The sequence below is a fragment of the Lactuca serriola genome, chromosome 4 (assembly GCF_051521515.1).
Source record: "Lactuca serriola cultivar US96UC23 chromosome 4, Lser_US96UC23_V15, whole genome shotgun sequence".
Lineage (NCBI taxonomy): Eukaryota > Viridiplantae > Streptophyta > Magnoliopsida > Asterales > Asteraceae > Lactuca > Lactuca serriola.
Window position 1 is genome coordinate 114,969,333 of NC_136411.1, and position 18,132 is coordinate 114,987,464.

The 18,132-nt window shown below is 35.1% G+C and overlaps 2 protein-coding genes across 2 annotated transcripts; one reads left to right on the forward strand and one right to left on the reverse strand.

Annotated features, from left to right (window-relative positions):
• Positions 1-10,462: 10,462 nt before the first annotated feature.
• LOC145100319 (uncharacterized) lies at positions 10,463-12,858 on the reverse strand. Its single transcript, XM_079037637.1, has 2 exons — positions 12,278-12,858; positions 10,463-12,192 (listed from the first exon to the last, which is right to left on the reverse strand). Exon 2 carries the CDS (start codon positions 11,802-11,804, stop codon positions 10,623-10,625), a length of 1,182 nt encoding a protein of 393 aa, XP_078893763.1. The 5' UTR covers positions 11,805-12,192; positions 12,278-12,858; the 3' UTR covers positions 10,463-10,622.
• A 464-nt stretch (positions 12,859-13,322) lies between these two features.
• Positions 13,323-14,375, forward strand: LOC145102373 (uncharacterized). The gene has a single exon (XM_079039760.1). The coding sequence runs from the start codon at positions 13,444-13,446 to the stop codon at positions 14,275-14,277; it is 834 nt and encodes a 277-aa protein (XP_078895886.1). The 5' UTR covers positions 13,323-13,443; the 3' UTR covers positions 14,278-14,375.
• Positions 14,376-18,132: the final 3,757 nt, after the last annotated feature.

Consider the following 18,132-nt stretch of genomic DNA (forward strand, 5'->3'; position numbering starts at 1 on the left):
TTGGACTTAACAAGGTAGGTAAAGGGTGACTTAATATTTATCATAGTATCGATGGAGCGTGTGTGGTTAACCGGCACATCGATTGAGGGGTAATTTATTAACGGTACCAAGTGATTTGCATGGTTACTTCACACCTTGTTTTGTGATCCTCGGCATCCCAATCACAAAACCTGAAGGGCACACTCGAGATTGAAACATGCCTTTGAACAGTTCAATGAATCTCAAAGATCTAGGAGTTTCAAAACCAATTAAAACCTAATAATACATTTCGTTTATCTTGGTGGAAATTGGTGAATCGTCATTCACCTACCTTCAAATATTTTATAGCTTGGATTACGGCATACCTCTTCTAAGTTATAAAATAGTTTGTTGGGTCCTAGCCTTAATATTTCATATTGGGTGTCATATTAAGGACTTTAAATCAACTATCTTGAATATCTCCCAAAAGATGTCTGTAATAGACACCTATGATCTTCCCAAATCTCTTGAAACAAGGTTTCCTAATGAAGATGATGTCCCATGGATATCATACTTCTTTCTCCTCCTCCAATTATTCTCCCTAACCCACAAGTTCTTGAAAAGTTTAAGGTCACTCAAGCCCTATTGGCAAGGCAAGGTCTAGGTGTGATCACATCTTGGAGATGTAGTCACATATTGACAAGCCGGGAGAGTTGGGTGTCAAAGTCTTGAGAAAGTTGGTGGTTCAACTACTTTCTAAGTCACATAGTGAGTTCTTTTGGAACACCTATGAAACAGACTATGACAAGACCCTTAATGATCTTATCTATTTGCTAAGATCAACTTTCTAAAACTTTATGGACATTGACAATAGTGACACAGAAAATCCAGAAAAAACATTCTCTTCCCAATGGAAAGGGATCGGCCATAGTCAACTCGGTTGACCAAATGGTAAAGAGAAAGCTAAGTCTGTGATAGTCCCGTGTACCATTATCAAAGGGTCCATATGTTTATATTGCCAAAGGAAGGGGCATTGGTTGCGAAGCTGCCAGATTCACCTAAGGATGTTAAAGTCAATAAGTTTGACTCTACTTCAGGTAAAGTCCACTATCTAACTCTGTTAAGTTTCTATTCTGAGATTCTTGATACATGATGTGACTGGGTCACATGGTGATGTTTTAAGAATCAAAGAAAGGTGAAGAAACTTAAAGAAAGAATATGTTGAATCTGATCGCGTAGATGGATTTCTATCGCGTAGTTTGAAGATCGGATTCTTGAGCTACTTCTTAGGAGTTATGAGATATTGCTTAGGAATAGATAACAACAAGTTTTCATTTGGATTGTAAGGATAAGTTTTTCCGCAAAGTTTTAAAATAAAAGAAAATTTTTGATTTTATTTATTTTAAAATATCCTTACAATGGCATTTGAGGAAAATTGTTGCTTATATGATTCCATTAATAGCAAGAGTGGAAATATGAAATTGATTCTTTCATTTGTGGTAATGTCTAAATTTACCAAATAAGGAAAGATTCTCATCACCCAAGTTTCAATTGGACCGGAACTTGGAATCATGCAAGTTGTATAGCATGATGAATGAGAACTTTCAAGTTTTGGAAAAATTAAGACTAATTACTTGTTCACATGGATGTGTGAGTCAAGTAATGGACTAAGGGATCGAGTACATAGTCTTGTGCACTGATTAAGTCCACCACAAAAGATTGATAAGACTATTCGTCATAGTTTACTAAAGCACAGTAAATATGATTATACTTACAAGCTTAAGTGTAATTCTGAGACATTGGAAAAAGGTTCCAATGTATGGCAGAGCGAATAAGAAGAATCAAAATGGCAGAAGGATAAAAGTTTCTCAAATCTGAAAAGATGGGAGAGTACTTTAGTATCAGTTTTGTGATCATCTTAATGATTAAGAAACCATAGCACAATTAGTTCTCTAAGAAAATCTTAGTGCATTCTTATGACTAAGAAGAGGAACTTGAATTGTTGAAGTGGTTAAATCAAGAAGATGAGTCATACTTCATTCCAATACAAGTCTTAGAGTCATACTCCAAGATTGTAACTTGAGTGACATGTCTCAAAAGAAGGTTAAAACACTTGTCAAATGTAAGAGTAAAAGTTTTCTACTCTTGTACATTTGAAATTGGTAAGTTGTGATGTTTTGGATAAAACAAAGACCAACTTAGGCCAATTGTGTGAAGTGTTTGTCTTGATTAGAATCCACACTATCTCTTGGATATTTGACAAGGGAGTCTTATATGTCAAGAGGACAGTGGGAGTCTTAAAGGTCTTGAAAGTCTCAAGAACTAATCAAGAATAAAACCTAAAGTTCCTCTCTAGCACACAATTTGAGGTTTATAATCTCTTGTGTTGACATATACTGTGCTCATTCCAGTTGAAGTTGGCTTTGCATATGAGTTCTTAGAGTTCTCAATGTGTTGCATAACAACTTGGAAGCAATGGCAGGCCCTTGAGCTGCCAAGTGGCAAGAAGTTAAGATTGAGTTCAATCCATATGGTTTTGGAGTTGTCATTATCTTTGTCTTATGATTATGGTTTTGATAAATTCATATGGGTAGGAACTCATACACCATTAAATCTAAGTGTCATAAGGTTTCTCTCCGATTCATGAAAAATGATGGTGAGGAAACACTTTCACTAAGTAGATTTTATCTAGATAGCAATTGTGATATTTGCATTCTCAAAGTCGTTAGTGGAGCGCGTGTGGTTAACCGGCACACTAATATGGACTTGTGAGAAGTGGCAAAAAGGTCTAACCATTATGATTACAGCATACCTCTTCATAATTGTTTAGACACACAAGTGTGCTATCTAAAGGAAGGTGTATGATTTTTGATAAAGTCTTATCAAAACAATCTAGTATCAGAAATCTGAACTTTGGTAAGAAAGTTAGCTGATTTTTGAGTACATGTCAAAGCTAGTGGGAGCATAAGTGTTATGCTAATAATCATCATGTTAGTGGGAGCATGATAATTATGATAAGTATTGCAAGTTAGCAATGTTAATTATAGAAAACAAAAGTTTCAATTGGGAAAGAGTTGTTTTGCTATAATTAAGGGAGAGGAAATTATACTTCATCTCAAATCTATAAGCTTAGATCGTGAGGTTTTAATCATTTAGTCAAGGATATATATGAATTTCATGTTGGAATGGCTCAACATAAGGAAATTTTGTATATGAGTCCATTATTTGCGTTCTTAAATTCGATTATGATTACGGCATCCCTTTTCATAATCTGAATTATGAGAACTTGGCAAATTGAAATGGAAATATTATAGCAAAAGACTGGTTTAGTCTTTATGTAAGACATCATGAATCGTGTCCCATATGCTTCGGATATAGGATCAATTACATGTGCTATATTCATCCTTTCTAAAATTTTCCAAATGCGTAGGGCATTAAGAAGGGAAAAAGGTTTAGAACTGGATATGACTAAAAGGATTAAACAATTGTCAAGGAAAATCTAAGGTTTACCAAAGATTGGTTACTCAAGGACAATTGGAAGTATAGTGATAATTCTGGAAGGACCATATTGACATAATCTGGAAGGAGGCAACTCTTGTTCAGAAGTGATAGTCAAAATGGATTCTGGAAATGTTTCAAAGTTAGAATTTTCAATCTGTGTAAGATTAAGGAAACTTAATGCAAGAAGGATGTTTCCAAAGGAGTTGATCTCCTTTTGAATGCTCTGTAATGTTTGTTGTCAAGTCTTTCTGACTTTGTGCATAATCATTACAAGAGGATCAATGCATATAAGTTTAGAATCTAACAGATTTCAGTAAATGGCATGAATTTGGAATTCTTGTAATTGCGGTAAGGATTTGGGAGTGTGAAAAGAGAATCATTTAAGTAATGTTCAATTGATCTAGTTCACAAAGTAAAGATCATAGACAAACATAGTATGCATACTTGGTGTATGGCATGACTAGTGCTTAGAAAACATAGTGTACATGCTTGGAGCATGGGACAATTATTGTTTTAAATTCAAGAATAAAGTTGATAGCTGAAACAGTATATAATGAATAATGTGTAATCATATGGTAATAAATAAAAGGTGTTTTATTTATGTTCATAGGTTTTGATACCATATTGGATTCAATTATTATTGTGTTTCACTTTGCATGTTTTGACTTCCCGAATAAACTAGGTTATTCTTCCGGAATTACTAAGTTATTCAAACCATCCACAGTCGGTCATATGTTGGAAGTAGATATGAATTAAGACTGTCATGATGGGTTGTAGAGGTCTAAGGTGTTGGACAAGGCTACAACAATCATGAGTGCTCATAAGTTCTGAGTATTGGATTCAACCCGTGCTCATTGGAATCACTTCATGGATTTTATCACAAGTGATCATGAGACGATAATATCTTATATTCTTCAAACCTAGAGATATGAGTTGTTACTATGAGTTGATAGTACATTGATTGCACGAAACCGCATTTGGTAACTCGGTGCTATAAAACGTGCCTTTGTGTATGATTCAACAAGTAGTAGAACAACCCATATGAGTCGAAGTTTATCCGTTCCTTTTACCTTCGGGATAAAAGCGATATCTGTGGGCCCCTCGATGATTTGATGATGACAAATGGAAGTGCTCGGCCGAGCCAGGGCTGATTTGATTTATTCAATTAGTCAGTCGTCATAAATCGGAAATCGGGAAACAACAAATGGACAAAGAGAATGATTATAATCCATGTCTCAGTCCATATGATATGTAGAATGGAGGAATATATGATCCCTTATCTAATGGACAAGTCATTGACAAAGGTCAGAGTTCATCTACAAGGTCAGAGTTCGACAGAAGCTTTTGAGAGCTACGATTGCCAGTTGGTTCCTGAAGTCATACGCAATAATAGTTTTAGACTTATCCAAGTGGGAGACTGTTGGATTAATGTCTAAGTCCATAACTTTAATTGGTAAGACTTGACCCGACCCGGCATGGTCCATTTGGGTTGCATACCATCATGCACTTGGATAGACTATAATGAGAGAAATAAGACACTTATGGTTATTAATATATTATAAGTTCTAGTATATTAATAATAAGAATAATAAGATTATTTAATTAGTATTGATCAAGAATTAATCTAGGATTAATTAAGTGATCAAAAGAAGACTAATTAAATATATGGGTTGGTTGTGTAAATCATCCATACTTGTATAGTGGGCTAATGCTCCATGGATAATCAAGTTGGGCTAAAACCCATAGGATGGTCCATGGATGCTCCATGGTGTATTTGTACCCATGGATCATGGAAATGAAAGGCCATGTCAATTAGGGTTTACATGGTGTAACCCTAACTATATAAGCATCTTATTCTTGACCAAAATCGGCCACTAGTGTGTGTGAAAAGAAAGGGCTAGCCGATTTCATGAAGTGTAGAATCCTCTCAAGCTATTCTAAGTGTTTTGATGATTGTGATTCCATTTGAGGTGTCACACTTGGGGCACTAGGCACTCAAGCTTCATGAAGACTTTCTACATCAAAGAGGTATGTATTCTATCTTGCTATAGTTATTGTTTTGTATGCTAGATTAGGATAATACCTTGGAAGTTCTTATTTGTATGTATAATAGAGAAAACATAGATCCAAGGTATTTAGGGTTGCATGTACACTTAGGAGTGTTAGAATGCTCAAAACCCAACAGATAGTTATTATGTATGCTTCTAGGCAGCTGAAGCCGCATGAGGCTCGATATATGACGCATGATCTGGAGTTGTGGCGGTGGTGTTTGCCCTCAATATTTGGCAACATTATCTGTATAGGGTCATGTGTACCATCTACACGGATCATAAGAGTCTAAGATATCTCATGGATCATCCGAATCTGAATATAAGGCAATGTAAATGGCTTGACGTGGTCAAGGATTATGACTGCGAGATTTTGTACCATCCAATGAAATCAAATGTGGCCGCAGATGCCTTGAGCCACAAGTCATTTAGTTCTTATGTTAAGGGCTTATGTATGAGGATTTCTATTGATTTTCCACTTTTGGATTTGATTAGGGAGGCTCAAACCGAGGGAGTCAAGAAGGAAAATTGGAAGCAGGAGTGGATTAGGGGTGAGATTGACAAGTTTTCTACCGAGAGAGCCACATATTGTTGGCTTGGTGTGGTCGGGTTTGGGTGCCAGATTTTGGCAGGGTCAGATAGACTGTGATGGAGGAGGCACATACGTCCAGATTTTCGATACACCCTGGAGCCACCAAGATGTACCAATATCTGAGACTTAGTTACTGGTGGTTGTGCATGTAAAGGGAAATAGCATGGTATGTTGAGAGGTGTTTGACATGTCGGATGTTCAAGTTCGAGCACCAAAGACCGCACGAAAAGCTTCAACCTTTGGAGGTTTCCATGTGGAAATGGGAACATATCACCATGGATTTTATCATCAAGCTACCTCATACAGCTAAGGGGTTTGATGTGATATGGGTTATTTGGGAGAGCCCCTCGGTTGAGAAATTAGTTGATGTGTATGTGTGCGAGATTGTCGCTCGGCATGGTGTTCCAGTTTCCGTTGCATCTGATCAAGATGTTCACTTCACTTCTCGGTTTTGGTAGAGGTTTCCATGACGAACCTGGTACAAAATTGCTTTTCATCACCGCTTATCATCCACAGACTGATGGCCAGAGCGAGCAGACCATTCATAAACTTGAGGTTATGTTGAGAGCTTGTGTCATAGATTTTGGTCAAAGTTGGAGCTCCTACTTTCCCCTAACTGAGCTTTCTTACAACAACAACTATCACTCCAATATCCGTGCGCAAGCATTTGAGCTTTTTTATGGGAAGAAGTTTCGTACCCTAGTCTGTAGGCTCAAGGGTAATCCAACACGATGGTTGTGGACCCAATATGCATGTTGTTATATGTTATATGGTGGTATTTTGGGGAAACTCACTAAGATTTGGCTTACGATGTAAGTGTTATGTTTAAGGTACTTTTGGTGATCGGGGCAAGGCGAGGGCGTGATCGTACACATCCTTTAGTGTAGGGATGAGCAAAAAGGACCGAACCGGCCTCAGCCAAAAGCAAGAACCGAACCGGCCCGGTGGTTCTACCGGTTCCCGGTCCCTATCGGTTCTTGTCGTGTCTTCAAATGTTGGAACCGGTCCTCGAAAAAGAGCATCATATGGTTCCGGTTTTTTCCGGTTCCGGTTCCTACCGGTTCCCAGTTCTAAAAATCCACAAAAACAACGTCCCGGTCTCGGCCCGACCGGTTCCGACCAGTTCCTCGGTCCATATGTTCATCCCTACTTTAGTGAAGTGATTTTGTGGATTTCATGATACTCTGATTTTGAGATATTTGTATTGGATATTTGGTTCTTATGACTTGGGTTTTGATTGAAACAATTATTTTTACTAAACTGAAAAAATAATAATATTATTGTGATTTTTTAGGTGTTACATGTATACAAGGAATATCTCATAACACTTTGTAGTTCAACTTCTTCTTATCTAGCTTCTTCCACTGCACCATGAACCTCTTCTATAAGTTTTTGCACAACTTCATTCACATTTTTTGGCACACACGATTCAACTTTTTATCACTCTTCATTTTGTTCTTCCACAACCGATTCTTTATTATGATGGTATTCCGATTATTATTTGATGATAAATCGATTGATATATCATCTTTTAATATGAATAAATTGTATTTTTTATGTTTAGAATAACCCGATTCGAATTTTCTAGTTAAATGCATCTTTTCTAAATAAAAAATCAATGTTAATAACTTAACATTATATACTTGTAATATTTATCAAAAATTTAATGTTTAAAATAGTTAGATCATGAAACAAAATTCTTGTTTTCTAATTCTAAGTATTAGTTTATATTATATTAATATTAGTAGCCAAAAAATAAGAAGCCCATTGCCCCCTCCCCCAACCCCAATCTAAAATTTGCTAATGCCCTACTCTGACCCTCTCTACCATACATTAAAACGCTAAAGTAATAAAACATAGTGATTGAGTCATAAATACAATTCACGAGACATTATACTATACAAAAGGACAAACCAAAAACATTGTTTTTGACTTTCTCTATTTCATTATTCGTTAATTTCATTATGAATTCATAAATAAATCATTTAAATAAAAATGAAAATCTAGCCTCGGAGAGAAAGTAGTTAAGCACGGTTGGGACTTGGAAAATTTAAAGAGATAAGAGATACTAACATGTAGTTAGGGAGTCAGTTAGAGGACTTAGAGGAGGAAAATACAATTGCCCACTCATCGAGATATCAAGATTCAAGACAACAAAAAAGCAGTTTCCGGCGAGAGAGACAAGCAATACCGACGATCTACTAACACTATTATCTGGTTTGCTAGGGTTTGATCTTTTTAATGAGTTTTATAAAAATCTATAATGTTTTCTTGAACTTATATTAGAAACATATATATGTATTATTTGATATAGATACTTTCCTTATATTGTTGATAAATAATAGAATTTATGATAAGATTTTGATTTATTGATTTCGTTGATTTTTTCACAATTAAAATTACTTCAAGATTGCAACCAAATATTACATTGTGTGTATAGCTAAATGCTAACTTTCTTTAATAATAACACAAAATGTATTTATGAAAATGCCAACACCATTACGATATATTTATCCTTGAATTCGAAAGCCCAAAGCAACCGTACCACTCGCACACCTAATGACCGCCATTGATGGTAATCAACAACAATACAAGTAACCATAATGTGATTGCAACTCATTGGAATCAATTAAAGAAAACCAAGGTTTCTCTAATTGTCATTTCTCCCCGATGCACATCATTATGACTAAAACAAATATCCTTTCGGGTATATATGAACTCATGCAATAGATGACCATTATATGTCACATTTCACGAGCTTTACATTTACATGTTGTAAATTTTAGATAGTCATTATATGTCACATATCAGGAGCTTTACATTTACATGTTGTAAATTTTGGATTTGATCCAAGACTTGAAAAGGATTAGTGATTTACCTTAAGCTCTTTTGCAAGCTTCCAGGTCAAGGCCAACAAGACTGTTGTCTTTCTAGAACATAGGACCAACAATATTGTTATTCTACAAACATATATGCTTGAAATTTTGAGTATAATAACTGGATTGTGTTACTAAAAAATCCATCAATATGTAATTATTTTAATACGTGATTTGTGAAAGTTACTTGTTAGGTTTGATGACACCACTAACATCATCAAAGATGGTTACTTGCTAGGTTGTTCCTTTTAATTGTGACATTTTTTGCAAGGTTTGAGTTTGTTATTTGATTATGTCACATAGTCAAATAAATACATCATGCTGGGAAAAATATGTACTTTTTTCTAAATTTTTGATCATTTGGATTTCTTTTTTTGAGAAATAAGACTTTATGTATTACAAAAGATTATCTAAGAACCGAATAAATGAGAAAAAAAAATAATTGATAACATGTGAAAAAGTTTTGCTTTAGCAAAGAAAACAAAAGACAAAATTGCAAGTTTGGTCCCTGTGGTATGTCAAAAATTGGATGTTTGGTCCAAAAAGTTTTGGGGTTGCACTGGTGGTCCAAAAGCTTTGATTTGTTGTGGAATTGGTCCAAAGGCTTAACAGCCATCTACCCCCTCCGTCTGTGTGAGGGTATTTTTGTCAATTCACGCCCATTCCTTTGATATCTTATTAAATTAAACCCCACTAACATCTACTCTCCTTATTAATAGATCGAACGTGTGTTTCATCTTTTCCCTAAATCGATATCTCCTCCTGCTAAAATCAAAATCGTGTCTTCCAAACTCAAAATCAACAATGGTGAGGTGTTTCTGTGGTCAAATGGCGATAGTGCGAACGACTTGGACTGATAAGAACCCTGGTCGATGTTTTTGGGGATACCCTAAAGAGGTTAGTATTCATGTAGTTGGTTATGAAGATTTTTCACTGATCACTCAATTCCTTCTTATATTTTGGTAGGATTCGACATGTGGGTTTGTGGGATGGATCGACCCTCAAATGTGTGAACGATCAAAATCAATAATACCTGGGTTGCTGAGATCAATCAACAAGCTAAAGACTGAAGTTGGAAAATTGAAGGAAGAAAATCAAATGTTCAAGTATGATATTGGAAAAATAAAGGAAGAAAAATCAAAACTAAAGTTGTACCTGATATGTAGCTGGGTTTTTTTGGGTGTGTTTTTTTTTTCTGATGAAGTAGTTCGTCCATGTTTTAGTGGTTTATTTTGTGGTAGATTTGGGAAAATTGCTATGTTTGTGAATGTAATCTTTTGGACATGCAAGTGAATGTATTGTTATGGTTAGTGGGTAATGAAGTTATTTGTTTCAAACATCCAAATATTTTGGTTCAACTAGACATAACAGTGATGGGACAAACTGTTAATGCTTAACATAACCTAATAGTAACATAAAGATGCTAAAAAGTAAAGGACAATGATGCATAAACAAAAGAACATCCAAAGTTAATAACCATTGTTTGCACATACCAAATTCTTGTTTTTGTCCCAAAAAAACATCATTCTAAACGGAGGGTAAAGTTGTCCAAAAAACATCAAAACCATAAAACAGACACCCAAAAGAACAACACAATGGTTCCCAAAAGTAACACATTACATAGTCTTAATCCAACAAGACAACACATCAATTTCCTCCTTGCCCCTTACATGTTCTTGCATTATGTCCCTTGTTTTTACACTTGCTACAAGTGACAGTAATGAACTTCCTTGTGAGTTTTCCACTGCCCCCTGGACCATGACCATCTATACCACTAGCACCAATTATTTGACTTTGACTTTGAGTTTGGCTCTGAGTTTGAGCCTGACTTTGAGATTTTTCCTCCATTGATCTTTGCCTCTTCTTCTTGGGCCTACCAGGCTGATTACGATGTGGAGGAGGGCTGATCTTTATTGGACAATCACTAACAGGCCACATGATACGACCTTTGATTGGTTCTACCTTGTAGGAATAAGCCTCTTTCCAAGTTTCAAGCCGATGCACCTTGTGTACATAAGTGTAAAGTTCACCCACATCCTCACCATTGTCAGTTTTATCAAATAGGACTGCAATCACATGCCTACAAGGAATTCCTGTTAATTCCCATTTCCTACAGCTGCATACCCTTTGGCCCATGTCAACAACATGTTGATCTTGCCATGGTCCTTGTACTTCATACTTGTCTGAGGAATTCCACCTGGCTATGTAGTTAGAAGCATTTGTTGTGTTTGTTTCCATGATCTTTGTTGCTGTTGGAGTTAATGGACCTGCACACTTCTGTTGAACCTTTATCACATTGCAAATCCTCTTCATCATGTACTCCCGAATGTACTCTAGGAATGTGATTATTGGTTTATCCCTACCTTTTATCAGTTTACTGTTAAACACTTCACATAGGTTATTTAAAAGCATGTCTGTGATTGGTCTACCTGCAAGACAATTGTAATTTAGAACAGCTGATTTGCTCCCATCAGATATGCTCCCATCTTCTCCATCAGATTTGCTCCCATTTTCATGCTCCATTTCAGTCTCCATGTAATCATCCATGTTGTTGTTTATGTAATTATCCAAGTTATCTTCCATGACAGCCTCATGTCCATGATCTAGTTCCACTTCATCTTGTACATTTTTTTCTACTTCTACTTGTGCATGTTCTTCTACTTCATCTTGAACATGTTCTTCCACTTCTACTTGTACATGTTCATGAACATCTGCATTTGATTGTAATATCATGTAATGGTTGTACCTCAACTTCAACAGGGGATGATCTAGGTGGGCTTGGTAAATCTTGTACCTCAGCTGTGTGGTTTTCATTGTCATCATTTTCATCTATTTCATCCATTTGTACAATAGTTACCTTCTTAACAGGTTTAGGATTCATAAAGTAGGTAAGTAACTTTGTCTCACCATGTTCAGTATATACCCTCATGATTTTATGATCACACACATATTGGGCAAAAGTTTGTAAATCATCATCATTGCCTAAGGGTTTAAGACCAAAGTGGAAGTCTCCACCAGGCACAAGGAAGTGATAGTAAATCACAGGAGGAACACAGTACCTGAACCCTTTCATGATAGCATCCAACTCATGAACTGAAAACGTGTCTATATCCACCATGTCAACATAGTTCACACTTTCGTCAATGTATTGAACATCAGGAAATTTGGTGAACTCCTCCATGGTATACCTTGATGGTAAATAATGTTGGGTGGCCATCTTCAAACCAACAACAAAAATAAGTTCAGAAGCATGATTTCACATACAAAACATGTAATGTACAGAGAAATTACAAAATTCTTACCATAAGCCACCTTTGCGTTGAACGGTTTGTCTAAGAGCCTTATATTCCACATTGGTATGTTCATACACTGAAATAACACCGATCACGATAAAAAACTCAACTTGGAGGTTAGGGCTTATGGGTAACGAATGAAGATGAAAGTGACAGGAGAGTCAATCGACGAAATGCACAGAGGATTTGGCGGTAGGTATCAATTAATTAGGATGATGAGGTTTAATTTAATAAGATATCAAAGGAATGGGCGTGAATTGACAAAAATACCCTCACACAGACGGAGGGGGTAGACGGCTCTTAAGCCTTTGGACCAATTCCACAACAAATCAAAGCTTTTGGACCACCAGCGCAACCCCAAAACTTTTTGGACCAAACATCCAATTTTTGACATACCACAGGGACCAAACTTGCAATTTTGTCGAAAACAAAATATAACCCTATCCTTCGTACCTTAGCGTTGGCTACTATAGTATTTTATCGACACTTTTTTATTTGGATTAGATTTTAGAAACAAAAGGTTAGAATTCATAAAAATCCTCCTTCATAAAAGTTTTTTTTGTCACACCTCAATCTTTCATGAATTTTGGCACTTGTGATTTTGTATTATTTTTGAAATAAATATACACTTATCAATTTTTGGTTTGTTTTAATTAAAGTCATATATTTATATATATATATATATATATATATATATATATATATATATATATATATATATATATAATATTAAATATTATATATATGATATTAAATTGCAATAAATATTTCTATCTTTCTTATTTTAAAGTTGTAGATTAAAAAATATTTTATGTTTACACTTTAATTTAATGTTTAATCTTTTTGTAAATTAACCCGTGTAATACACAGGTCTCACACTTAGTATAAATATAAACGAAATATTTTAAAAACAAATTAATAAAAATACGCTACTCTTTTTTCTTTATAAATTAGTATAACGCTAAAAATTTGAAATACCATTTTTATTACACATTACTCTTTTTCTTTTTAACCTCCCTTAAAAATTAAAATACCATTTTTATCACTAGTTTCCAAACACAAAGTTATCGCCTCAAATTGCTCCAATTTAATGCACCAACCTTAAGCAAGTTAGCATTTCTTATCCCCAAATTCAACTGTACTCTTCAGACCCCACCACCAAATCCTCCTTCCCAATGGGTTGCTGTCTAGGCACCACCGCCGCAAACCACCGTCAACCGGATAAATCCAAGCTCAAAACAGAGCCTCGACCAGCTTCCCACTCTCCTCCGCCGGCATTCGAAGAAGAGACGGTAAAGGAAGTCCTTTCTGAAACCCCCATCGTCCCCAAAACTCCACCGACAGTCATCGTAGACCGCCCACAGACTCTTCAATCGGAGGAACGCAGCGCCGTTGATTTAACCAAAAAACCATCAGAGGAAGTTCAAGAAAATGTTTCCGAGATGTCGGAGATGTATAGTTACAGTGAGAGCTTCTCTGCTGCAACAACGGCGACGGTGGCGGATGCTAAGAAAGACGAAATCGAGATGGACGACGAAGGTGAAGTCACCCAGAAAGTGAAAATCAGGTCTCCGCCGGCCAAGAGGGTTGTCAGAAAACGCCCGATGGTGACTTCAGGCGAACTTGCTGGGAAGAAGGAACGAATCACCAGACCTGCGGCTAGAAGGCAAATGGCTCCTTCTCCGGAGAAAAAACGTCAGTCGCCGTCGAGGACTACGACGAACGTACAACGCCAACGAAATGTAGGACAACCCAATGATGCCCGGAGAGAAGTCACGGCTCGGAGATCGAGGTCACCGGCAGTGCGTGGTGAAGCAGGCCAACGTCGGAAAGTAAGGGACAGAAGTCCCGCTGAGAAATCCAGTGACGTGATACCTGTTAACACCGTGGAAAGTGAAGAAAAGAGTACGGTGGAAAAGGCCGACGACGGTGCTGCCTCGCCGGAGCCGCAGACAACCGAGTCGTTGGAAAACCCTCTTGTTTCCCTAGAGTGTTTCATTTTCCTATAGTGCCAAGTCGCCGACTTAGACGACGCCGTTTGGCTTGTTTTTTTTGATGAAATGTACTTATTTATTTTTCATCGAAATGATATTTTTTGGGTTGTAAATATCGTATTTACTATTTAGTACCTTTTAATTAGGAAAATGCTACAAAAGCTTTTACATTTGCTAATTTTTTTTTACCCTAACATCCAACTTTTTAATTAGGAAAATGCTACAAAAGCATGCAAAGTTTTTTTTTTTCTTTCAAAGTTGGCATTAATCAGATAACCATTTCTTTGGCTGGTTTGTGTGCCATATAGGGACACCTCCACATGGAGATGTGGTCAATTAGAGCTTGATTGTTTGTTTTTCTATAAAAACCTCTTCAAACCAATTATTGTTGTGCGGCGCAGCACACGCGCAACATTTTCCCTCTCGCAGCAGTTTGTTTTTTGGAAGACTTCAGACTACAAAACCTCTGCGCGTGTGCTGCGTGGCGCAGCACTTGACTTGTTTCTTCTAACCTCTTCAGCTTTCATTTTTTCTAAGTGTTTTTTTAAGAATTTTTGTATAATTTTTTTTCTTAAATTTTTTTTAAAACTTTGATTTTCTTAAATTTTTATTTACGGATGTGACACAATTTATTTTTATAATTTCCACGATTTTTTTTAACATAATTTTTTTAATTTTTTTTATCGTTTTTTTAATAATATTTTCAATTTCAGTTGCATCTTTTTTAACGTATGTAATTTTTTACGAACTTTGTAGACAATGTTTGCAATACTTTCTTAATTTTTTTATTATTTTCTTTTTTAATGTTTTTTAAAATTAGTTTTTTTTTCTAGAATAAAACTATTAGCTTCTTTTACAGTTTTTAAAGTTTTTTTTTTAAAAAAAAAGTTTTATATTTTTGTTTTTTTATATGTTCTTTTTATTATTTTTTCAATGTTTTAAAACTAGAATTATTAAATTTCGGTGTTGAGAACTATTTTCAGTTTATAAAATTAGTTTATTTAAATTTCAGTTTACTGCAGCAGTCTGCAGATGTTAAAAAACAAACATGCTTCTTATTATAGGCTGCAGCCGTTTGTTCCATCTCTTCTGCTACAGAGGATTGCAGAGGTGGTCCGCAGACTTCATGAATTTTCGCTTCGAAAAAACAAACAACACCTAACTGAGTCAAGCTCAGCTCTAAGATTTTAAAGGTTCGAGCTTGAGCTTGGCTTGTCAAATTTGGGACCGATTTTTTTTATTTTATATTTTATTAATATATAAGTAATAAATAATAATTTATAAAATAAAAATTATATTATAACGAACTCTCGCATACAGGCTCGAAATCAAGCTCACTTATTAAATGAACTTTTGTTTTAGGTTTGAACTTGAGCTCGTTACGACTCAACTTGTTTCGAGCTTTTAACCATTTAGCATCAACTTCATTCCATACATCATCACCTACATTACCCTTATCAAATTTTGCTTCATGTGGTTGAGCATCACAAACACCCTCATCAACATCACAATCACCATGTGTTTGAGCATCACAATCACCATCATCATCCTCATTTAATTCATGTTTTTGATATATAGATATATAGCTTAAGTAATAGGACAAATGTAGAAATGTTTCATAATTTAAAAATATAATGACTTTAGTATTACCAACCCAACCGGTTGCATGTTATGATGTATAATTTGTTATGTCTATTGCTTTCAATTTCCTCATTTTGTACCGTGACTCTAGTAACATGATAAGTTCATCACTATATTAAAGACATTATCATATTCTGATATTCAATGTCCTCATCAAACTCAGGTTCAACAGTAGCAACTTTATTAACATAATCCTTAGATTGACTAACATCAGCAGTTTAAGTCCATTATCATATAGACACAAATTTAAACTTCCGTTAATATTTATGGGTATCAATCACACCTTTAATTTGGAATAATATTTCTTTGTACATTTATGTTGCATAAAGTTTAAATGGGCATAAGTTCTTTTCTTTCCTCTTTCCCTATCTTGTTACAATCCTTGTAGTGTCACACTTCTCTAAGGAAATATGATAACAACTTGAGACAACATAGTTTGCTATACAAAATTTGAGTTGCACAAGGGACTCACAAATATCACCAACCATTGGTTTCATTTTGTTCCATTCGGTAGTTAGATCATAAATCATGTATTTGGTACTTATTTCCTCCTCATCCTCCTTCACTTTGCCATCCACTAGCATTGTAAACTTGAGCTCTAATTTCATCACTTATACTTGTATTATGTAAATTTTCATCACTCAATAAAACTATTAAGAAATATGTCCTTATACTTATCTATTGTTGTAACGGATTATTTCTCTAGTTCATGATCCATGTAACATGAAGCTCCAAGTTCACTCCATTCGATCCAAAAAGGGTTTGTATAAACCAACATATGGGTTCTTGAAATAATCCACTAATGAAGCCATTTCTAACACATACACAACATTACACCACCAAAATGTCAAAAACCCAATACATTCTTTTAAGAAACCAAAATTAAAGAAAGATAACAAAAATTACATTAATTTGGACTAATACAAACTTACTTTGTGCATGTATATCTTATCCAAATCCTTGAATTACCTAAACTTTTATTTGATTCTAAATAAAATACAAATCTAACATTTTGTTTCCTATTAAACACTTCTTTCGTGATTATTTCTTTGAAATACCCAAGAAATCATGATTGATCAAGTACGTAATTGAGTTATTATAATAAAAACTTGACGATATTTATATATTTTAAGGGCTCATTTTTTTCTCTCGCCCTGGGCCCAAAATACGTTTGGAACGGCCCTGGTTTTAAGGGTTTGACGACCATGTTGAATGCGAAATCAATAGAGATAACCAAATAAGAGAATAGTTACTTGATAAATATCAATATTGGAAAACTTTACAATTTAAGACTTCCACACAAAAACTTCAATGTTGGGTAAATTCACCCAAAAAAAAAAAGCAAACTTAAAGACTTTTGTAGCATTTTCCCCTTTCTAATTAGCAATTAAGTTCCATTTTTAGTTAAGATGGTATTTTGATCATTTTATAGGATAATTTTTTTCACTCATTTATTTAAATATGTATTTCTGTTTTGCAAAGTCTTGAGGGCGGACGATATTACACCACAGTGGCGGGCGCAGACTATTTTAGTAGGGGTGTCTCTCATACTTCAAGCGGGTGCACCTAAAAGAAAAAATTAAAAAAAAATTTACACTACGATCCGGAAATTGAGCAGTGGCCCGGGACCCCCAATTCTCCACATAGGTCCGCCACTGTTAGACCGCGCTATATTATGTTTAGTTATCAATTTAATTTTGTTGATAAAACATGTGTGTTAGTTTTTTTTTCCTCGAATGTTATATTGTGTGTGTCAAATATATTCGAAATAGTTTAATCTTTTGCACAAAAGATGTACGTAATATTTGCAATTTTTGTTCTGGTGATGTTTGTCTCGATCTCAACTGTTGGTGTAGGGCATGACAAACACATAACAAATGGTTATGTAATATTGTAATGCAATATGAAACAAGTAAGGCCCACATGATATAGTATGTTATTGAAACAAGTAAGGCCCACATGATATAGTTTGTTTTATTTTCCTTTTATCAATTTACACACTAATGTTTCATTTCTTTACAATTTTGTACAACAATGTTTCACCATGTCACCAATTTATACAAACATATTTAATATTTCTTCCAATTTATGCAATAACATGTTTTTAGAAAAATTTGCAACCACATTATGTAACATTATCACACAATCATTCACCTCATGGGCTCGATTAGCTAGATACCTACTATAAAAAAGACATCATTCAACACTGTTTCACTTTTTTGCAATATA